The sequence below is a fragment of the Caretta caretta genome, chromosome 6, assembly GCF_965140235.1.
Source record: "Caretta caretta isolate rCarCar2 chromosome 6, rCarCar1.hap1, whole genome shotgun sequence".
Classification (NCBI taxonomy): domain Eukaryota; kingdom Metazoa; phylum Chordata; order Testudines; family Cheloniidae; genus Caretta; species Caretta caretta.
The window spans coordinates 18687363-18711486 of record NC_134211.1 but is presented as its reverse complement, the minus strand read 5'-3'; the positions used below and the strand labels follow the sequence as shown (position 1 = coordinate 18711486).

The 24124-nt window shown below is 42.4% G+C and overlaps 1 protein-coding gene across 2 annotated transcripts in view; it reads left to right on the top strand.

Annotated features, from left to right (window-relative positions):
- The window catches only part of LRP5 (LDL receptor related protein 5), a 250104-nt gene extending 235044 nt beyond the window's left edge, over positions 1-15060 (top strand). Inside the window, exons 20-23 of one of the 2 annotated variants that reach the window (XM_048852536.2) lie at positions 452-694; positions 2486-2625; positions 7505-7602; positions 8129-15060. In XM_048852536.2, coding sequence (XP_048708493.1) covers positions 452-694; positions 2486-2625; positions 7505-7602; positions 8129-8390 — 743 coding nt within the window. In that variant the 3' untranslated portion in view covers positions 8391-15060. The remainder of the gene's footprint in view (positions 1-451; positions 695-2485; positions 2626-7504; positions 7603-8128) is intronic. The other variant, XM_048852537.2, reaches the window with a different exon arrangement.
- Positions 15061-24124: the final 9064 nt, after the last annotated feature.

Genomic DNA, 24124 nt, shown 5'->3' with positions numbered 1-24124 from the left:
TTCAGTCAGAAAGTCACATATTTTGGGATGGTGGGCAAAGCTGTTCCAACAGCGAAAAAGTCTCATGTTTTAAAGGAACTCGTTCAGCTTGAAATTTAGTCCGTTTTAAAAATTAGTTAGAAGTGGCTTCTGGTACATTTTTAGAGGGCAGAGTGTAGGTGAGGTCAGAAGGTCCCTAATCACTATATGTGGAGGAGAGGAGACGTAAAATCTTGCTCAATAATTCAGAATGTAGAAGGCCTGAGGGACTCTGTGTGTGTGTGTGTGTGAGAGAGAGAGAGTGTGAGTGAGAGAGTGTAATGTAATTATTTGCATAGTGCATTGTGTGAATGATTCTATGATCAATCTATCTTGTTCCCCCTGGCCCGGGGTTTTAGGAGCAAGTATGGAGGTTTTTCCGGAGCAGCATCATATACATCAATGTAATGAATTTTTTTTCCTTTTTTTTCAGAAAAAAACACATCCTCAGATGAACCTCAACCCCACGTTAGTGCTATTGGACCAGTCATTGGTATCATACTGTCCCTTTTGGTCATGGGAGGAATGTATTTTGTTTGCCAGCGAGTGGTATGTCAGCGCTATGCTGGACCCAATGGACCTTTTCCGCATGAATATGTCAGCGGAACCCCTCATGTGCCTCTTAATTTTATAGCTCCAGGGAGTTCTCAGCATGGCACTTTTACTGGTAAGGACGGTAAGGACCCTGCATTTCATCAGCACTATTATGTTACCTGGATTTTATTTTCACAGGATACTAACTATGGGGCTGTTTTTTGTAGGCACCAAAGCAAGTTAGATGTCGAACGTCCATTGACTTTCAGTGGGACTTTGGTGCTTATCTGCCCATTGGGCCACATTTGCAAATGTTTTCGGGTGCCAAAAGATGCAGATAGGTTTCTTTCAGTGGAAGTTAGACACTTTGGTGCTTTTGAAAATTCCATGAGGTGCCTAATTTTTTATTTTTTTAAATCTTCCCCTTAATAGTTACTGTGGAGGTCATGGGTATGTTCTTGGGTGTTGCCTCTACAAAGCTCTTACCCAAGTTTGATGGTATTTAACCCAGGGCTAGCTGGACCAGCTGGGGGTGTAGGTTAGAGGCCAGGCGCCACCTCCACTCAGACTGATAACCCACCCGCTTTGCAGTGAGGACTCGGCCTAAATCACTTGAGTGCTGATAACCCTCTAATGCCTTCCCACGATTGCCCTGGATCCCCAGAAGGACAGACAAGTTTTTCCACAATTCACTGTGAAAGAACAGCAGAGCTGCTGAGCTCACAAGAGCACGCAGAACTGCAGGATATGCCCCTAGAAGCCCTCTAAAGAGACAGGCGAATGCTGCCCCAATGAGGACACAGTAAATTAGATATGGCTTTGCAGTGTGACTGCTTATACCTGGAATAGGCAAACCCAAGTGTTCAGACCCAGGTGCTAATCACCTGGGCAAACTCTTCAGTGAAGACATACCCCTAGGTTTAATTCCTGGCTCCATTGAAGCCAGTGGTGCTATGACCATTTATACCAATGGAGAATCTGCCCCTAGATGTTGGAACTATGCAGGAAGAAGGAAGCATGGGCTGTGAGAGCACGACAGCTCCAAAAGGGCTACGTGCCACCAGATATGATTGATTGTAAAAATAATGTAAGTTGTGTGGGCTGCATCTCTATGAATGAAACACCATGTTTTCCATGGGTACTTCATGGATGGCAAAACCTTCCCAAATAACTTCTAAACCAAATGTTTCCCTGATCATCGAAGAGGCTGATATTGTACCATATACCCATTATGAAAACTGTCCTCTGAGTTTTTATGGAGACAAAACCTGATCAGAATTTTTTTTTCCCCCATGGAAAATGTTGACAAAACTGGGGGGGGGGGGGGATTGCTTTTGTAAATATTTTTCATGGAAAATGTGGCTTTTGGGGCAAAATATCCAAAATGGAAATCTTTTGGTTGTCAAGCTTTTATTTTCTCTATGAAATACTGAAATCTTCTGTAGAAAGCAGATGCTTCTTGCAAAAAAATGTCTTCAAAAACCCAATTTTTGGTCAAAAAACAATTTAAACAGAAAACTTTTGACCAGCCCTCATGGGGAGACTCCTTTATTGTCCAGCTGCTGTCAGTCACTAGCTCAATGCAACAGTGAGTGATACATTAAATTAATTTATTTTAAAGTTGTGACTTTGGATTGTGACATTGTAACTTTCAAAGTAGAGGATCATGAACCAAATAATCCATGCATTGGCAAGAAGACTTGAGGAGGAAGCTATAAAATGGAGTTGTACTCTCGGCTGGTAGCAGAAGAAAGACTTTGTTCTTAATAAGGAAAGTAAATGAGCTTTAAATTAACAAGACTACTTTCTCAGACAATGAGGGCTAATGGAGCTACATTGATTCACATCAGCTGAGGATCTGGCTCCAATACAATGGCAGATAAGATTGTAGTTACCTAATTGTGTATCTCTGTCTTGTTCTGGTTCCATGCAGGCATCTCTTGTGGAAAGTCTATGATTAGCTCCATGAGCCTCATGGGAGGAAGTAGCGGTGCCCCTCTGTATGACAGAAACCATGTTACTGGAGCCTCTTCTAGTAGTTCGTCCAGCACCAAAGCCACTTTCTACCCACAGGTAAGTCTTGAAAATGTGTCCAACAGGAGATAAAGGGCCTCCCATTTCTGTCCAAAAAATGGACAGATTAAAACTTGTGCTATTAGAGAAATGCTAATAAAGACGGTCTTGGATCATGTCATTTAGCAGTGGGGAAATCCAATGCTCACTGAATTCAATAGAATGGCTTCCATGTATTCCAGTGAGCATTGCATCGTGCTCGTGGGCTTTACCTTTATCTTTATTATTAAAAAGATGCTCTTCCAGGACATTCCTGTGCATTTTTTTTTTTTGTATGGGTGTTCTTACCACCCGAGTACTTGTAAATATCTGGTCCTCTGTCTCTGGTGAACTCTTTCACTGACCTGATGATGTTTGGCACTTCATAATCCCACAAACATGCACAGGAGTGAGAAAACAAACAAAACACAGCCGGGTGGAAGAAAACACTCAAAAACTAAGCTTGGCTCACTATTTATCCAAAGTGTTCAACTTCAATTCAGAAAACCAAATGCAAGCACCAGAAAAACAAAGTGGCACCACTGTATGTCGCTGAAGCTTAAAATGTTTTGTGGTTTTTCAGGTGTCTGGTTCTGGATTTACATGATTTCACTGCTGGAAAATGAGATTCTTAGTCCCTAAACCAAATTTCCATAAGTTAGGAAATAAGCCTGTAGAGGTTAGGAAATGAAAAGGGAGAGATGCATGATAAAACCCAATGAGGAAGGGGCATTGGTGACTTATGGGAGAGGGATGCAGAGGAGGTTATTTGCAGCAACATCTTTTTGTACAATTGTTTTGCTGCTTCTCAGCATCACTGAGCAAGCAATACATACATTTACTCTTCTGTTTACATGAGCTTTCAGAGCCAGCCTCTATAAGCATTAGAAGGACTTTGACAAATATGATTAAGATGGTCCAATACTACAGTCGAGAGCCAAATTAGTATGTAAAGGGAGAGGGGTGTACACAGGTTTACATATAAACAGGTAATATGTTATAATAAATCAAAAAGAATTTGGAAGCCGGTATATATTGTTCTTGTGTCTAGCAGTAACTATAATCTTATTTCTTAATTTTTAAGGGGGTAGGTGGGTGAGGGAAAATTGTGAATACAACTGAACTGTCTGTTGGTTCCTGCAATACAGAAAACATTGGTTTGATTTCTTTTCCTCATTCGTCACTCACTAGGCCAACAAAGGGGTGAGTCAAGAGTCTGTAAAGATATTTGGAACTCCAACATAGCAGCCCTTTTAATTCAATATTAGTGGAGGAAAGAAAACCAGCAGGATTTGCTGGTCAACTTTATGGTAGATAAATGGTGCACACATGGGTGTCAGCTACTGATTAAAAATGTAAATCGTTTACATATGTAAATCTAAATGAGCAAGGAAGCCTAAGAACTGGTCTGTGAACAGGTTTTATATTGCTGTAACTATATGGTATGCATCTGATGAAGTGAGCTGTAGCTCACAAAAGCTTATGCTCTGATAAATTTGTTAGTCTCTAAGGTGCCACAAGTTATCCTTTTCTTTTTACGGATACAGACTAACATCGTTGCTACTCTGAAACCAGTTTAGAAATTGATACAGTTGAAGGCCTCTAGTGTGGATAAAGTTATATAGGCATAAAGGTGCTTATATTGGCATAGCTCATTCTTCTAACTTCAGGGATTGTACCACTTTAAATATATCTATTTCAAAACAGATATAGTTAGAGCAATACAAAACCTGTGTGTAGTCAGGCTCTAATTGTTCCTACTTTGTTGTTATCTTTCGCTGTGTTAATTGAGGCCACTTAAAAAGCATTAAACAGATAATCTGCAAACACAGGTCTGATATTTGAAGCACTGGGGATGAAGAGTTATGGCCAGAGATCTGATGAGTGGAGAGGGGAAGAAGTGTGGTGTGCTTTAAGCTTTGCTGCTGATCCCAGTCTCTCCATGTCATTTCAGAGTTGGTGGGCACTTCTGCTAAAATGATCAGCGGCGATATACTGAACAGTGCTAACATTTAAATTGCCACTAGCTAGCAGGGGCAGACTGGACAAAAAAATAAGTGGTTGTATTCTCCTACACTACTCAGCTCTGCTCCAGTCACAATGCAAGCTCTGCCTAAACAAGACATCAATCAGAGCAGATCATGCAGCTCTTTGTGTACCTCCCACTAACACAGAGGTCCACAACAACTGAGCTCCCCATGCAAACCACCACTTGTAACATAGTCCTCGGTTGAGTCATCTGCAGGGATAGAACAGGTTCTCGGGATATAAAATCTGAACCTTTACTGCTTGAGCTAATGGACCAGCTACATTAGCTTGGAGGCTGTGGCAGACTCATAAACTTCTATGTTCAGCCTAGCCACTAAATGGGACCAAAGAGTCGCACTGTGTTAGTTTGGGTTTCATTAATTCTATGAAGCAGGAAGATAGCTAGTGAGCCTGTTCACTGAAGTCACAGACAGATTAACTGCTCCAAAAACCCATTATGCTGCAGCACAAAGAGAGGCCAGCAAGAGGTACTTTGCCTCCACCATATTGTCTGGATTTGTTTTGAGATGAGGCCATTTTAGTCGATCCAAGCTGCCTTCACTTGGTACCTGATTCAAGTACCTCCAGACACAAAGAAATTTCCAGTTGCAGGGAGGAAAAAATCGAGTGGATTTGGGCCAGGATGCCTGGTTTTATGAGCACAGAGGGGATAAATGTAAGGTAATATCTGGTTGAGTTAGGCCAGTGCTCCTCACTGAAGTATTGAGGTGCTGGGGGTCCTTTGTTACACACCACCTCCTTCAGACCCACGTCTGTGAAGGCCTGTGGGGAACAACAGGGTTCATGGCTGGGGGAGACTGAGTGTCTCCCTTGGGGAAGGCGGCATGCCAGATTCTCTTAAGGAAGCTGTTGTGAAGCCTTTACTCAGTAAACCATCACTTGACCCTGACTCTCTGGCCAGTTATGATCTGGTAGCTAATCCTCCAGTTTTAGTTTAAAATTATAGAGAGAGGCCGTGGCACGACAACTCTGAGCTTCTAGCTGTCTCTCGTCGTCTTCCTAGTTATTCTGGCTACGGCACAGACACATGAGAGGTGTTGATGGATGTTCTCCCGGCAATCGATAAAGATCGGGGCCAGATCTTCATCTGGTGCAAATCAGCATAGTTCCATTGAAGTCAATGGGGCGAGGCCAATTTACAGCAGTTGAGGATCTGGCCACAGGCATCAAAGCTAACATCAGTGAGATCTGCTGTCTTTAATATGAATTGTGAAGTGTTGTTGGCTCAGCTGATAACTCTAGTAGGAGTACATGGAGCTGCTCTTGGTGTGTCTGTTCCTTTCTTGCTAAGCATTCCCAGAGGGTACTCTTGGGCAATCGTTCATCATGCCTTAAGATGTAATTGTGTGGAGCTCCATAGGGCTGGGTCTTTTCTCCCTTCCTGCTACCAAGTCTGTTGGTAGGGTTAGTGTGGAAGTGTTATGGTGGTGCTTTCCCCCTGAGTTAATACTGATGAAATACCACAGCTCAACGTTGAGACCACTGTGCTGGTGGAAGTGCAATTTTTCAGATGCAGCATAAAACTGAGGTCCTGGTCACTTGTGATAATTAAAGTTCCTTTGGCATTTTTAATAAGAATACAGATGTTAATCAAACTCCTGCTCGAATAAAATGTGCCGTTTCAGTGGATACATCATTCCTCATCTCCCTGTGGTGCAGTGCTAAAGAACTGCTTCCTTTTACCCCAGAAGTAGCTGTATTTTAGTGGTGACTGAAGTGATCCCTTATCTACTTTATAAGGGTGTGGAGGCTTAACACTGTATTTATAAATCCTCTTCAGATCCTTGGATGAAAGGCACAAAGCGTTATCGTTTTATCTGTGTTTTATTAGTGCTGAAGATCATATTTCTCTTTCCCCTGACAGCGGGGGAGGAGGGATTGGGTGTATATCGAAGATGGTAATGAATACCTAGCGGCACATTCCCATCTTGCTGATCAGTGATTTATGCATGTCACTCCACTGGGAGGCAAGGATGTACCCATTACTATTGTTGTTCAATTGAACTGTGCTAGAAAGAACATGAAATACATGAAGTGTTACTGCTCACTTTGTTCCCCTCTAAAAATGAATAGACTGGAATATTTAAAAAACAAAAATGGGGAGGGAGGGTGGGGTGGGGATTTCCACTGCAAGTTTCCACTTAAACTTGAAGCATAATCAATGCTATTTTCTTAAGGGCTGCCAACAATTAATTAGTCATTTTTTTGGGTGCAGGATGGGGGAGATTTTAAGCATTCATGGCTAATAGCTTCTTTGCATTGCTGACCTTGTCAAACTGGTGTGATTTAAAAATAGTAGTAAAAAAAGTTACCGGGAAAACATGGAGTGAACCAGTCGTAGTAAAGGAACTCAAGCTTCTGGATGTGGCATTGATTGGGACAGGGTAAGGGTTGGGGTGGAGGAGGCTCCAAGTCTGACAAGGAAGAGATCTGTCTTTATGTTCATAAATAAAGAAAGCTCTTGAAGGCACGAGGTGGAGACTCTGGAAAACTGGGTTCAGTTCCCGGCTCCATCATAGCTTTTCTGTGTAACACTGGACAAGGCACTTAACCTCTCATTTAAGTAGTAGGGAACTGTAACTCCCTCCGCTGCAGGAATCAGTGGCTGAAATTCTGTGGTCTGTGTGCTATGTCTAGGCTAGAAGATCACAGTGAACCCTTCTGGCCTTAAAAAAAAATCTATGAATCCTTATGAAGCTACATGTAAAAACAAGGAGAGAAGGCTAGACTATGGGTGAGATAATAGCAACCTATGGGAGATATTTTTATACTGTTTTTCACTGTCTTTCTAAGTATTGTTCCATAATGAGTTAAACTGAACCTCTGCCTTATTTGTTCTTAACATCCACAGATTTTGAACCCACCTCCTTCCCCAGCCACTGATCGCTCTTTATATAACACAGAGATGTTCTATTCCTCAAACATTCCTTCAACAACAAGATCTTACAGGTACTGATCAAATGGAAAGCTTGGCATTTTCTTAGGTTGAGGTCTCTTTGGTTTTGTGCCTAGGAAAAAAACCAGTCTTGTTCAAAGCTTTATCTTTTAACGGAGAAAAAGGGGTTGTTTTTTTTCCCTCTTTGATCAAATGGCATGTCAGACCGTGGTTACTCTTGTTACTATATCAAACATCCACTTTATTTGTTCATTTCTGAAAAATGAAAACATTCTGTGAGTGACTAGTTGAGGCAGTAGAAATGGGGTCTAGAGCTTTTCACTGCTAGGTTGCTGATTATAATCCAGCCAAAATAGACTGTATCACCTGACGACAGTTCAGCACCCTGTGTAAAACAAGAGAAGTGGTTCTAGTTTGTGGCACCTAATTCCCTGATGCTCCTTTGAAAATCCCATCTGTAACACCTGTGCTTTGGAGGTCTTCACTCCAGCACCTTTCACCTGCATTTAAAATTCATGCAAAGTATTTTTTTTTTTAAGGCATTTGAACACTACTAACACTGAGCTGTTAACTTTTCAGACCCTACCTTATACGAGGAATAGCTCCGCCCACGACACCATGCAGCACAGATGTGTGCGACAGCGACTACACCACAAGCCGGTGGAAGGCCAACAAATACTACATAGATCTAAATTCAGACTCAGATCCTTATCCCCCTCCCCCCACGCCTCGCAGCCAGTACATGTCGGCAGAAGAAAGCTGCCCTCCATCTCCCGCCACAGAGCGAAGTTACTTTCACCTCTACCCCCCTCCACCGTCTCCTTGTACAGACTCCTCATGACCTTAATAGAAGGAACTTGTCTTTTACTGTAAATATTTTTAAATATGAACAAAGATTAAAATATATTTTATGATGTTAAAAATAAATAGGGGTGGGAATTTAAAAAAAGAAAATGTGAATAAAAATGAATGGGGTGGGGCTGTGAAAATGTGTACAGTGGAAGAATATTTATAAATTTGATTTTTTTTTAATTTAATTTCCATTCTTTTGTGCCATAATTGCCTTTTTTTAAATTGAAGTCAGGAAACTGATTTGACCTCCAAGGGACTGGGGGAGGGGGGGAGGAAAGGATGAGGATGTTGAGCCTTTGTGGGTTTTTTAAAGTCCCCTTTTTAATGCTGTAAAATGTATGTCAATGTGACACCAAAGGGAAAACAAAAACAAAAAAAGAGGCTCCTGGGAGGGGCATGCTAAAAAGGAGCTGAGAGGCTGAATGACAAAACTTGTCTTACGGTTATTCGAAAAAAAAGAGAACAAAAACTATTTTGTTTCAAAAAATAATTTGTTCACTGCCAAAAAATTAATAACCAAATTATATATTTTTGTTTAGAAAGTTGAATGAAAACAAACAAACAAACAAAAACCTCCCTCCTGAATGTTCCAGTTTGCAAACAAGCCAGTTGCTTCCCAGAGGAACCCAGGCACTAAAAGAGGCCAAGATTTTGAACCTTGCACTCTATTCACTCAGCACTAGTCACTCTTTCCAGTTCGACGTGATGAAACAAGCTCCTCCATCATTCCCTAGCAGCCACTTCACTCTAGGTGGGCATGGGACCACAGAGCCATTCCTAGAGAGATTGTGGGGGTCAGCCAGGAAAGGTCTGTTATAGCTAAGTTAGTCTCCTCTTTCCTGAAAAATGGTAGCAGTTCCATCACCTGTTTCTGAAGTCTGGACTTTCTAGTCAGTTCTGTATATATAGCTCCTGCCCCTGTATTTAGCTCAGCAAATTGCTCTAGTTCCAGATGTCCGGATCCCAGAGTGTGGTGGTCCAGTAACACGCCAGCTCATATTTACTTCAGTAGGAAAGTTTTAAGATTAAATATTTGGGAAACTAAATATGTATAGAGGTAGAACAAAAAAACCCTCAAACAAACACAAGCAAGCAACCCACACACGTTAAAATGCATGTGATTTAGTTATGGCCCTATGAAAATTTGCTAGAAAATGAGTTTAATTTTACCAAAAGGCAGCAAAAATAAGGACTTTTTTTTTCTTTTTTAAAATTAACTCTTCACATTATAGAAACTGCTGTAATGCCAAGACAGCAACACAGAAGAGATCTGTTTCAGGCATTTAACATGTAGCACTTATCAGAGGGGTTCTCAGACTGGGGGTCGGGACCCCTCAGGGGGTCGCGAGGTTATTACGTGGGGGGTCGTGAGCTGTCAGCCTCCACCCCAAACCCTGCTTCGCCTCCAGCATTTATAATGGTTTTAAATATAAAAAAGTGTTTTTAATTTATAAGAGGGGGGGTCATAGTCAGAGGTTTGCTATGTGAAAGGGGGCACCAGTACAAAAGTTTGAGAACCACTGACTTAACAAGCTGCTAGCTGGGCGGCTATCAGTTCCTTTTACCAAATTAACAGACATGAACGATATTTCTCCTTGCTATTATCCAAGGTCTCTACTGTTGCACAGTGCTTTTAGAAACTGTCCTTACGACAGCAGCCATAATGTGGACATGTAGTCAAGACACTTGAGAAAAAAACTGGATAATACAGATCTGCACCTGTTTTTTACAGCTGCTGAAGAACAGGTGCAGTCAGCCTCTGACAGACTTAATAGCATTGACAGAAATGAAACCTTTTCGTTTTTGAACTCTCAAGTTGGATTTTTATTTTAGCAAGCTTCCTCCCCACCCCCCAACCCGAGAGCAATAGAGAGATCGAGTGAGCAAGAGGGAAGGGAATCCTCCAGCTAAGGGCCAAAATTCTTCACTTGCATCCTCAGTGTGGATTTAAACTCCAAACATTCTGATCCTGCTACATTCTCAGATCTCACTGTCTGCTCTTCCTATCCACATGGATCCGAGAACAGAATTTTGCTCACTGTGATTGTCATTTTATTAAAAGTCTGAGAAGGAGCCTGGGTTTGTTAGCTTTGTAAAATCCCTAGCCTCTCTGATTTGGATTCAGCTCAGAGAAGAGGCCCTTTGTTTGCATGGAGAAAAACAGAGCAAAGTATTAAGAGTTTAATTTTGCAGATCAACCCTATACTAAAAACACTGCAAAATGGATTTCTCCATGAACGTTAGCTGTTCTGCAGTATGTCAGGAGAGAGGAGGTCATGGTGTCTGTTAACCTTAGAGTGACTCTTGGCAGATCTCTGGAAAATGGTGTGCGCTGTTTGACTGAATGAGGATCAAATTTCATGTCACCATGTTTAAGTCAACTAAATTGTAAATAGAAATCCATGGGATATTTTACATATAATATCCCTCATCTAAAGAAGAGCTTACACCAGTTGGAGACTACAGTCCAGTTATGTATTTTTCTCACATCACTGTATTTGTGTGTGTGCTCATTGTTCCTCATTTGTTAATGAATTCATAATTTTAGTAATGTCACTTTATAGCTCTTGCTTAGAAATATGCAATGTTACATTTCCTGTATCCTTGCGATGATGCTGGATGTGAGATTACATGGATTATTTTTTTGATAAACCACTGTTCATTTAAAAAAAAACACATTTTTTTTTAATCTTAACCCCACTTAATAGGAAATAAGTTTTCAGATCATAAGGTTTGGGGTTGAGTTTAGGGAAACTGTAGGAATTTTGCTCAGACTTTGAGTTATCTTGACGATCAAATTCAGAACTGACTCTGGGAAACACTTCTGGGTATGTATGAATAAACAAAGCATATACAGTGCTTGAAAACAGCTTTTAAATTTCAGTTGGAAGAGCAGAGCCTTTTGCTGTGATGACCAGTTTACTGAGGAATGATCTTATTTGAGACACTGGATGATGGTCAATATCTGAGACTGTGTTTTTGGAAGTCTTGCCCTGCTTTATTATTATTATTATGGGCTTAGTTATTGATCCTAAAAAGAACTTGTTTAAGAATTAAACATTTTGTTTAAATGGAATGTAAAGTATTACTTCTAAGTGCTGGAGACTGTGTACATCTTACACAGGGTTCCCACACTGCCAGTACCCTAGAAAAGATGTCATATTTCAGTAAGAGGGGCCCATGCTTCCTGGAAATACGATGCAGCTTGTTCCTGTGAATGTACTTCCAGCCTTTTGAATTTCAGGCGCCTCAACTGAGCAAAACAGGTGCTATTTTCCTCTGGATCAGACTGACAGAGAACTGGAGAGAAACTGCTAAATGTAAATAATCGGTTATGGCCATTGGATATTGACCAAGCAGAAAATAAAATGTGCGGAGTGGGTTTTTTCGTCATTTGTATGTCCAGTTTTATTAACCAAGTGTGCCTTGGGAAAGATGACAACAGTGTTTGCAGAGAAAGAACTCTTAAAATCTGCAGGAAGATGCATGTGTTTGGATTGCCTTAGTTTGAGCAGTTGTGGTCTTAAATCAATTTAGCCTGGTGTTTTTCATTTTCCTTGTGATCATTATTATTCACTGTTGCAGTATGTTAGCACTTCAGCCAGTTTAAGTTAAGACAGACCCCTCTGTCTGGTGTGTAACTAGTAATGGGCAAAGGATGTAGTTAATCCTGTGCCATATTTAACAGACAGGTGTACTAGGAAAGTGGAGAGAGAATGAAAGAGAGAGAGACTCTATTTACACTTGTAAAAGGAACTATCTTATGTGGTTGCTACACTGAGATTTGCCCTGGTTACAACTGTTGATATAGATGAAGCAGGGTAATGCCATAGTGTAGACAAGCAAAGCTGCTATAAATCATAGCTTACACGAGTGAAATTACTCCCGTTTCAAGCAAGACTATGGTGCATCAGGGCAAATTGTGGCTTACATTGGTTCAGCTAGATGGGTGGCCAACCACCCATGGTTGAAATTCCCAGTAAAGATAAGGCCTTTAGTCGACAGACTCTGTTGTATGAGTCCCAGTGCACTTACCAATTACCACTGATATAATTTGCCCTTCTTGTTTACCCTGAGCATTTTGAAAAGTCTTCTCTGATCCCAGTTACTCTGATGGGCATTACACTGAGCCAATCTAAGTGAGTAGCTGTGCTTGTAATTGAGCTACAACTGATCTCCATTAACATCAGGAAATGAAAACAGAAGGCAGGCATGTTCCCAATAATTAAAAACACACACAAGTGCTTGGCATGGAGCCCTGAATTTGAAATATCATTTTTGATGTTAGGCAGGACTGAGGGACATAGTATAAATAATATCCTTATTTGGACAGAGCATTGCATGCAAGCCACAGCCAAAGCGGGACAGTGGTTTACAGGGTCAATTATTCAACAGTTTATAGGTTTAAATAATTTTGAATATGTTCCTCAGTAAAAATTTGTCTTGAACACAAAAGATTGAAAGAAAATTTGTCTACAGAGAAGGCAAGTTTAACTGGCCACCGAATAACCAATAATCCTGGCTACAGAAAACTCACTGTGAAATGTCCAAGAATTCTAATGCAGCTCGTCTCTTAGATGTAGCAAATACTGCATTTTGGTTTCTTTTTGTTATGTTGTTACATTAAAAACCCTTAGGCCATTATTCTGATTTTACTTAACAATAAGGTATCAGTTTTATATTTTAAAATGTAAGAGGTATCTGAAATGAATACTAATATACATAAACATTTTGTAGCTCCTGTAATTTGTTTCCTTGCTCTGCTTTCTGTAAATACCTTGTTGTAACTAGTATTCTTTTCTTTTTTGGGACTGGCCAACAGCTCTGTGGCATTATGACCCCACCTGAGAAGGTTCTGAAATAGCCCATCGCCCCTTGTCTGTGTTGGACCTAAGGGTAGGGCTGGTGGAAATGAGTCTGATACAATAGTCCTCTGCCTCCCAAATTAAAATCCAGCAGTCCCAGGTCCAAAGATCCCAGATTTACTTCCAAGCTCCCATGGCAATACCCTGCCAACTCTTAGGTGGTCCATGGATATTACTGAGCTATAATGACCAAGGACCTGATCCTGACTGATTTCAGTGGGGAGTTAAGGCCCTGATTCTGCACCATTGACTTCAGTGGGCAAAGAAACAGACTGCTAATGCACTGAAGACCTCACTGATCAATCCCAAGCAGAACTTTTCGATTGACCATCAGGTATGAAGGCATGTCTGAACTGTGTTTTCAGAGACAGAAAGCAAATCTGAAACTTAGGGTAGGTGACTGACTAATTCACCAGCACCGTATGTTTCTGAAAATCAAATACTCAAACTGAAGCACCTGTCTCTAGATCAGAAACATACTATGTTCTCCTAGTGCAGTGATCATCTGTACTTCTTCGGTGTGTGGGGGTGTGGGTGTCAGAGGGAGAGGTACTCCAACTTAATTTGTAAAATGTATTTGCAGAAGGACACTGTAAATATGTACTGAAGTACTTGGTTGCAATTAGAAACAAAATACTTGTGATATCAAATGAAATATATCAGTCTTATGCAGATAAAGTAAAATTGCTTAAAGCAGGAGCAGCGCTTTGCTGTTGTACGTGAAATTTGAAGGGCATTGTAAAGAGAAATCTAACCCAGACAGCTCTTTTTTATCTTATCTAAATATACCACAATTGCTGCTAATGTAAATGTACCTGAATATACAAAGATTACCAAGAATTGTTACGATAAAAAGAATCCCTCACGTCAACCTTTTATATTTATATTAAAATATGTATTCTGCAAACAATCTACATAGTGTAGCTTTATATTTGTATCATTTTGTAGAATTCATCGTCACAAAAGAAAACCAAACCAACATTTTAGTGCCTTGGGTATTTTAAACAGCTCAGCATATTGACGGGGAGAAAACGACGCCTTAAATTAAGTGCCCCAGTATCATTTCTTGATTGTGCCCCAGAGGCTAGTTTTTACAAAATAGTGTAACAGTGTGCTTTTGTGCCCCATTCATTCCAGACATGCCCATATTATGGAATAAAATTAAATTTATTTTGTATTTCGTAATGTGGACTCTGATAAGAAATATTTGCTCCAAAAATATCAATGTAATTAATCTGTAATATTCTGTGATTTTTTTTTTCAGTTGCATTTTTTAAAGTGAGTTTCGGCTACTTATCTGCCCCTTTTGTAAGGTCAGATTTCCATAATTTTATATAAATATGGAGTTATGCCATCTATTAAAATACATGATGTTAATTTAAACAAACCCCAATAGTTTGTTTTAGGTATTTTTGATTAAATTAACATTTTCAAGTTGTCACTAAAATGTTTTTTGTCATTAATACCATACAAATTAAGTCCTTGAATCAGAAACCAATTAATTATTAAAAATTATTCTGCAGAGTATGGTTTTCTAGCATTAACATAATGAAAAAGAGCTCAAATTAGCCTTTCAAAAAACTACTTTATGTGGAAGGCTTTCAAAGCCAATAAACAAACCATTTAAATATTAATCATTTTCAGTTCGTGACATTGCAAGTTGTGATGTTTCTTCAGGATACCAATACCTTTGTTTGAAGTTTTGTGTATAAATAACTGTAAAGTTAACAAACTCTGCATTTGTATGATAGATTTTGTGGATTTTGTTTTGTAATAAAATATTTTTTAAAAGGATTTGTTTGGCAGCTCCATGATCTGCTGACAACAGTGAATCCCAATGGGACAACTGATTGGATTTTTACAGCTTTGGATGACCCAGCAGTTGAGTAAAGGGTGGTATTCATTTTATGTTGTATGAAATTCAAGATTCACAATAACATATTAAGCTAGGGTAGGGGATACCCACGAAAAGCACAGCCCTGTCCACACCTGAATTAAAACTGTGATATAGCTATAATTGTGCTGAGAGATATATACATATTACCATGGTTTTCCTGTCAAGAGTGAACAGGGATTTTTTTATTTTAGACTTGTGCTATACACTAGTTAATAGGGATAGTCTATACGCCACGATTTGACTGTAGAAAAATGCAATGACCTCATTCACAAGATCAGGGGAAACCCAGCTACATTCTGCAATAGAAAGAGCAGCTGTGTTTAAATCTGGCTGTAGCTAGCAGTTTGGGGCAGGGGGCAGGTTAATGATGAACAGCAAATGAGATTCAAAAATGTTGAGTTTGTGCCCTTTTAAGTATTCTTTTATTAAGAAAACATTCAAGGATGTTTATTTTAAGGGAATGGGGGGTTCTTCCTAATTTAACCTGAGCTATACCAGGCATGCCAAGCTCAGTCTGCCCTAGCTTTGCTGGAACACATGTAGAAGGTCACAGAGATGAGAAGTGTCATACCTTAATTGAAGAGACAGGGTTTTAAATCTTTAACTATGACATCCTTTCTCCCAAGTGTATATTAAACATTGGCGTTAATAACTATTGAGACTCCCTTCCCCTCACAATTGCTCAGCTTTCTTTGTGGTGTCAATATTTCACTAGTTCTCCAGTCATCTTTCTCCTTTCAGTTCTTCTTAAATCACATAGTGGGGAAAAAAGTACATAAGCTTAATTTTTTCCTTAGCTGGGTCACCTTTAAGTTCCCCCTTTCAAAACAAAGAGTGGTGTAAAATGGAACAGACATGTTGTAACTCTGACCTAACTCAATTGTAATAATCATGGTTGCAGACTGAGGAATATCACTATCAGTACTTATTTGGTCCCTAAACTGTTATCTGAGCACCTCTCCTCACCCCTGTGAGGTAGAACTGTGCTATTGTACCCAATTTACAGATGTAGGACTGAGGCACAGAAACCTTGTGACTTTCCCAAGATCACACAGGAAGCCTGTGCAGAGTAAAGAATTGAATCCAGGTTTATTGAGTCACAAACTAGTGTCAAAACCAGTGGGACATCCTTCCTCCCACCTTCCCCTATTGCAGTAATAATAAGAGTGGGAGGTTGTAGTACTTCTGTATTTGGCACTAATGCGACCACTACTTATATATTGTATCCAGTTCTGGTGTCTAAAATGCAAGATGGATGTTGATAAAATGGAGCAGTTTCAGAGCAGAGCCAGGAGAATGATTAAAGGATTGGAAAACCTGCCTTTATAGTGATAGACTCAAGGTGCTCAATCTATGTAGTTTAATAACAAGAAGATTACAGGTGACGTGATCAGTCTGGAAGTAGTGACATAGGGAACAAAAATTTGATGATGGGCTCATGAGTCTAGCAGGCAAAAATATAACAAGTTCCAATGGCTGAAAAAATTCAGACTAGAAATAAGGTCCAGCTTTTTAATAATTAGAGTAACTAATCACTGGAAAGTCAGGGAAGTCCTAAGACAGGGGTGGCCATATGCAGGTCTTCAGAAGTTAATATGCGACTCCTTGTATAGGCACCGACTCCGGGGCTGGAGCTACAGGCGTCAACTTTCCAATGTGCCGGGGGGTGCTCACTGCTCAACCCCTGGCTCTTCCACAGGCCCTGCCCCCTTCCCTCCCCTGAGCCTGCCGTGCCCTCGCTCCTCCCTCTCCAAGCCTCCTACACACCATGAAACAGCTGATCAGGAGGGGAGGGGAGGGAGAGAGGGGGCGGGGCTGCCAGTGGGCGGGAGGCACTGGGAGCAGGGCGGGCAGGGAAGCTGATGTGGAGGCTGCTGATGTATTACTGTGGCTCTTTGGCAATGTACATTGGTAAATTCTGGCTCCTTCTCAGGCTCAGGTTGGCCACCCCTGTCCTAAGGTCTGAGTTATAGAGGAGGTCAGACTAGACGATCACAGTGATCCCTTTTGGCCCTATAATCTATGAATAAGCACCACACTAGCGCCAGTGTTTAGATCATACAGAGGTGAAAACTCAGTGGAGGCCACTTGGGTTTTTAAATGTATTTTTCTTTCACCCTGTGGTGGAGTCACCGAGGCGATGCTTTGGAACTACTCCATACGAAGCCAGTCAGGACTTTGGGGGAGCATGCCTCCTCTCTTTGAGCATACTGTCTCCAGGGCAAGAAGCTTACACAGCTTTGACCTTCCTGGGTCTGACCTCAGAGCATTCAGCATCCCCTTCCACACCAGAGGGCCCTGCACCCCAACTCCGCAGTCAGACGTGACTCTCAGCCAGCGTAAAATGGAAGGTTTATTAGTCAACAGGAACACAGCGTAGAACAGAACTTGTCAGCACAGAAATCAGTGACTTTCATCCAAGTCCATCTTGGGGAGTCCTGGGCCAGATAGCCTGGACTCCCCTTCTTCTAATCTCCCAAGCAGACTGACAGCTTCCAGCAACCCAACCTCAGATACCCCTGTTGCTCCTCCCCTTGTGTCACTTCCCAGGCAAAGAATCACCTGGTTGCATCCCCCTCCTGGGTCTCAGGTTATGAAGGGCACCAGTCATAGCATACATGCAAACAGCTGGAACAGTCTCACCTGCCCCAGAGGTCTCAGCCAAAGTCACACACTCCTATTCCCACTACTGAGGTATTGGTGCAGCACACAGAGAAACTGAGGCACACACTCATGCAAAACAGTTAAACTCACATAAGCTCAACAGTGATTCCTGCAGAGAAGAGAATTATTCTTCCCAACTACCTAAGTGAACAAGAGCATATCTTTTAGAAGACACTTAGTGTTCTCAGTTCAGGAATTGTACCAGACTGAAAGCCCATGGGCACTGGAATCACGAATGTTGGATTGAGATTCACTTACTCAGCAGATAGGGCTAACAAATATTTACTAAGGCAAAGCACTCAGCAAGTAATGATCAATTACTCACAAGTAGGAAACTCATCAGGACCATCTCATCAGAAGTCACCACCAGCACCAGACAATGCAGTTTCAGCTTCCCTTTGTTACACAAACATTTATAACATTTAGTTAACTTTTCTTTACATATGTATCAGTCTCTCATTTCCCTGTTAACTCTCCTCCCACCTCAGTACATGTTTAAAGTTCAAACTGGTCCTTTCTAGCTTTTTAGTTACTTTATTTTTTATTGTTCTCACAAACAGGATTATTCTGCAAATTCTTACACATGCACAGTTCTACATATGCAGTTAAACATTATCAGAACAGACTCTTAAAATCCAAAGCAGGCTTCCATAGGGACTAAATGTGCCTTCGCTCCCATCAATGAGCAGCATCACTGCACCCTTTCTCAAACCCACCAATGGGCCTCATTCCTGACCTGGAGGAACCACTGCTAGTGGTGAAGGGATCATTCAGTTTCCAGACCCATTTAATCCCTGGCCCCCTTTGCTGAGATTGCCAACTAGAAATGGTGACATTTGTAATGTGAATCCTATCTACCAGCAAATTGGGTGAGGTCACCAATATATTTCAAATGAGCCATTATGTGGCAATACCCTTTGAGTTGCTATCAACCTAAACTGGATTTGAAACGGAACAGGCTTCATTTCCCATTGCTGATCACCTGAGATATTGTCACCTCATTTTGTCTATAAATATAACAGCCTTCTGTTACATCAGTCTAGTATCTGGACAGAAATAACAGTGACAACAATGTTCAAACTTTGTCCATTTTAAAAACAGACTGGTTATATACATGACGCTGTTAAAATGCCCAGTGTTATGCAATACCTGTTCATTGCATAGGACCCTTGAGCGGAGTCCTGGCTGCTTGGAATGAGCTGTTTGCCACAAGGTAAGAGTTTTTCCTTCTTTGGAGTTTCAAAGAAAACTCTGGAGTTTCAGAAAAAAAAAGGTCAGGTAAGTGGACACTTTGGTTGAAACAAAATTCAGACATAACCTTGGGGAAGAACTTAGGATGGAGGCGAAAGCATACCTTTTCCTTGTGAAGAACCGCATAAAGAGGGTCTGTCCTGAGGGCACCCAACTCACTCACCTTCCTGACCGAAGTGATAGCAACTAAAAATGCAACTGTTATGGACAGGGGGGACATGGAGCATGTTGCCAAGGGTTCAAACAGTGGTCTGGTGAGTGTTGGCAGGACAAGATTGAGGTCCCATTGAGGTGTAGGTTTGACTACTGGCGGAAAGATCCTGACTAGGTCCCTCATGAATTTTACGACAGTTGGGTGGGTGAAAACAGAACATCCATCTAACCAGAGGGAAGAAGGCACTAATCGCTGCAAGATGAACCCGCAGTGAGCTAATGGAAAGGCCTGAGGTTCTTAGAGACAGGAGATAATCTAAAACAATAATTTAAAACAACTAGAGTATCTGCAGTGCTTGGAGAAGGCTGATTATTCTGCACCCAGGTAGTTGAAAATTTCCTACTTTGGGTAAGGATAGCCTGAATGGGTGCCAGAGAGAAGAGTCCCATTTCTGATGCCCATCTAAACCACCAGACCACGAGATGGAGCAAGTCCAGAGTGGAGGGTCTGATTCTGCCCCGCTCCTGTGTTAGGAGGTTCAGGAAGGGGTGGATCTTGATCAGGGGGTGGGATGACATTTTCAGGATGGACCAATTGAGTGCTAGAAGAATGACTGTTGTGACAGGTCTTTCTCAGGATGTGTGGTAGCAGGGGAATGGCAGGAAAGGTGTCATTTGTCCAAGGTAACAGGAGAGTGTCGCCCTGGGAGCTGTGGCCCGTAGCTCCTCTGGAGCAGTACAGGGGAGGTTTTCTGTTTGTTTGGGACACAAAGAAATCCCATTGAGGTGTGTCCGACTGAGTGAATATTTCACTCAGGACGGTCATGAATCTCCCACTCGCGGTCCTCAGAGAAGTGCGTGTTCTGGTTGTCTTCTAAAGAGTTCTGAGCCCCTGGAAGGTAAACAGCTTGGATAGTGATGCAGTTTCTCATGCACCAGTTCCAAGGCCTGACTGCTTTCAGGCAAAGGGGGAAGAGATCTTGCAACACCGTGTGTTGATGTAAAAGACCGTGCTGGTGATGTCTGACATTACTTGGATATGGAGTGAATTTATAAAGGGGAGAAAGGCTCTGCAAGCCAGGTAGACTGCTTTCAGTTCCAGTACACTGATGTGCAGTCTGGTCTCCCATGGGGTCCAGGTAGTGTGTGCAGACTGGTTGTTCAGGTGAGTGCTCCAGAAGGGAAGCACCTGTTACAGAAGTGGAAATGGTGGTGGGAGAACTGAAAGGAATGCCCACTCTCACTCTCTCCGGGTGAGGGAGGCAATGACTCTGGTGGGAACAGTCACTCTGGAGTTGATATGATCTTTGTCTGATGAGTAGACTGACCAGAGTCAAGCCTATAGACATCATAGACGAAGCCTGGTGAATGGCATGACATAAGTGCCTGAGCGAGAGGCACAGTCTGACCATTGTTCTTGATCTGCGAGTAATCCATGCTATCGGGCTGCTCATTAACTGAAACCTTTCTGTGGAAAGGAAGGCTCTCATAGAAACAGTGTTCAGTGTCACTCTGAAGAAGTTAATCATTGGTGTGGGTGATAAAACAGACTTTTCTTTGTTTATGCAGACGCCCAAGGGTGCTAGAAGATGAAGCAGAAACTCCATCGCTGACTTGCCCTCTACCAAGAGCCAATCGTTCAGATATGGAAAAACTGTGTAATTCTGATGTCTCATTCAGGCTGCCACCACAGATAAATCTTCTGTAAACACTCTGAGTGCTGGTTGCTAGCCCAAAGGGAAGGACTATGAACTGGAAATGTTCTTGGCCCACCATAAAACTCAGGAGCCTTCTGTGGGAAGGATGAATGTCTACACGAAAGTATGTGTCCTTCATGTTGGGAGCCACGAACCACACCCACTCCTGTAGGGAGGGGCTTATCAATGCTAACATAATGATTCTGAATTTCGACTTTCGAATATAGATGTTTAGTTGCTGAAGGTCCAGAATGGGTCTCCACTCTGTCTTTTTTGGGGATTAGGAAATATGGGGAACAAAACCCTCTCCCTTGATACTGAGGTGAGATGTGCTTTTTTGCCCCTTGTTGTAGAAGGGACTCTGCTTCTTGATGAAGAATCACCTCATGAGAGTGGTCCTTGAAGGGGTTTGTGAAGGGAGAGAGAGAGAAGAACGCAATAGATGGATAATTTCCAAGACCAAACTAACTGTCGTGATCAAGTCCCAATTATGGGCAAAGACTGCAAGACAGCCCCCCAAAATAATGGGGGTAGAGGTGGGTGGCATCACTGGTGGTACGCAGGTCTAAACTAAGATGTCAAAAGTAGTCTTTGCAGGTGGCTGGGAATGGGTAGAGGTCATGGTGGTAGAGGGGACTGAAAAATGAGGCCTCTGAACCTTCTGTTTTCATGGAGGCTCAGCTGGACACTTGTGGTAGAATGCTTGAGGAGGGGGTGACCTTGGCCAATAGGCTTGTCTCTGGTGTCATCTCCTTGGGCTGGAGTGTAAATCTCCAGGGAGCACAGAGTCAATCTTGACTCTTAACCAGTGTAAGGACTCATCCATTTTTTCACTGAAGAGATTCAACTTGTCAAAGGGAAAGTCCTGTATGGTACTCTGGACCTCCCTAGGGAAACCCAAAGACTGCAGCCAAGAATTCCTCCTCATGATGATATCAGCAGCCAGGCGTCTGGATGACGTATCTGCTGCATCCACTCCAGCATGAAGGGATGTTCTTGCCACTAATTTGCCCTCCTCTATGAAAGGAGTGAAACTGGGCTCTGTCCTCAAGGGGAAGCTTGTCCTTGAAGGCCACCAGGCTGGAATAGCTGTTAAAATCATATTTTGATAACAAGACCTGACAGTTAGCAATACAGAATTGCAGACCCATAGAGGAAAAGACCTTTCTGCCCAGAAGGTCCGACATCTTTGAGTCTTTTCAATCAGGGTGGTCCTTTGATGTTGTGACCTACCCTCTCTGTAGCTGCCTGTACCACCAGAGAGTTGGGGGAGAGGGGTGGGAGAAAAGAAATTCAGCTTGCTTGGCGGGGTCAAAATAGCACCTCTTGGCTCTTTTAGGTGCAGGATGCTGGAGTGTGCCAGCCCAATCTAACCAGCTCCATGATGACTTCGTTAACTGGAAGTACCACCTTACTTGGGCCTGCAGGTTGCAAAATATCCAGTAGTTGGTATTGTGGGTCCTGGACCTCCTCTAGCGGTATCTGGAGGTCATTGGCAATCCTCTGTAGTAGCTCCTGGTACTGCCTATGATCATCTAGCAGAGATGGAGAGGAAGGAGTGACTGTCCAGAGATGAGAATGATATTCATATTGGTACCTGCAGATCTAGATCAACATCCTCTTCCTCATACTCAGATGGATCTGGTGGGTGAGAAGGAGAAGTGTGGTAAGATTCCTGGCCCGGTCCCAGGCATCTGCCATAGAGAACCCACAGTCCCCAGTAAGGCCAGAAAAAGGGGTCAGCCATTTCTGGGGAACCCCATGGTATATGGTACTAGCAGTCCTTGAGGAAATCATATCTGGACAGGTAGTGCCCAGATCTCCTCGACTGCCTGTCAGAGCTGGGCTTTCTCCACAGAGATGGAGGAGCGGCTGGAACATTTGACTCATCTGAGTCCAAAAATTGCTGCCCTTCCAATGGTGGGGGTGTCAGTACTGGGGCATTCCTGCCCAATGGCTGGAAATGAGACAGTTCCTGAGACACCAAAGTAATATCATCCTCTGGTGTAGTAATGTCCCTCAGGAGGGCCAAGTCTAAGAGGAGGGTATACTGAAGATGAGGGAGGAAAGATATCCTCTGGTGCTGTATGTGTCTCTGTAAGTCCCGGTGTATGGGGGCGGGTTTCCAGCAGTTGGGACCCTGGTTCCAGCATGTGTTGGAAGGTAGTCCAGCCCTTGGATGAATGAGCTGGCACCAATGATAATTCTGGACTTGCACTCCTAGATGGAACCAGAAGATGACAGTCCTTGTGTTTCGGAGCCTGTGCCACCTATGGAACCAGTAAATCTTTCTTCTGGCTTGCTTTACTCTCCTGCCTGGTGGTTTTCAGCAGTGCTGGTCTCTTAGGATCCATGCACAAAGGCTCATCCAATCTCAACGGACTCAGGGAAGGATTATGTCTCTTGTGGACAGTCCTGGATGGGGATCTGTCTTTGTGACCATGACAGTGCACTCAACTCCCATAGGAGTGCTCGGAGGGCTGCTGCTTGTCTGTGAAGGCCAATGTACGGGGTGGGGGGTCTCCCTGGCCCACATCAGGGTGAGACCTCATAGCCTTCTCCATAAGGTGTTTCTTTAGATGAAGCTGATGAGCTTCATGAGTTCTTGATGGAAATGATCAACAAGATACGACACAATATACTTTGCAGAGAAATGTGTCCCGCCCAAGCAGTAGAGCTGGTGATGGTGATAGTCACTCATGGAAAAGGAGCAAGGATGGGAGATGCAGTTCTTAAACACTGGGACTCTGGACATAGTCCCAGAACACAGTAGGGCAAAACCAAGCTATACTAACTATACTAATATAAAAGCTATGAAGTCTAAAAACTATTTATAAATCTATTCACAGGTTCGATCAAGAGAAAAGCTGGAGAAATCTGTGGACACAGGGGTTCCAGCTCAGGTCATATGGCAGTAAGAAGGAACTGGAGAGGCATCAGCCCACACTGCCTCTTCTGCCCTCAGTCAGGAGTACGAGGAGATCTACTGTGCCTGTGTGCACCAATGGACACTGCCTGTTAGAATCTCCAGACTCAGGGGCATGGCACACAGGTGCACTCACATGAGGAATACCCATAGGGACCAGCACTCAAAGAAGAAACTAAAATTCCACACGATATGCTTGGCATCAATAATTCCCTTGTTAGAGGAGGACATGTGGTTTGCAGCTCTCAACATGAAAAATGCATGTTTTCA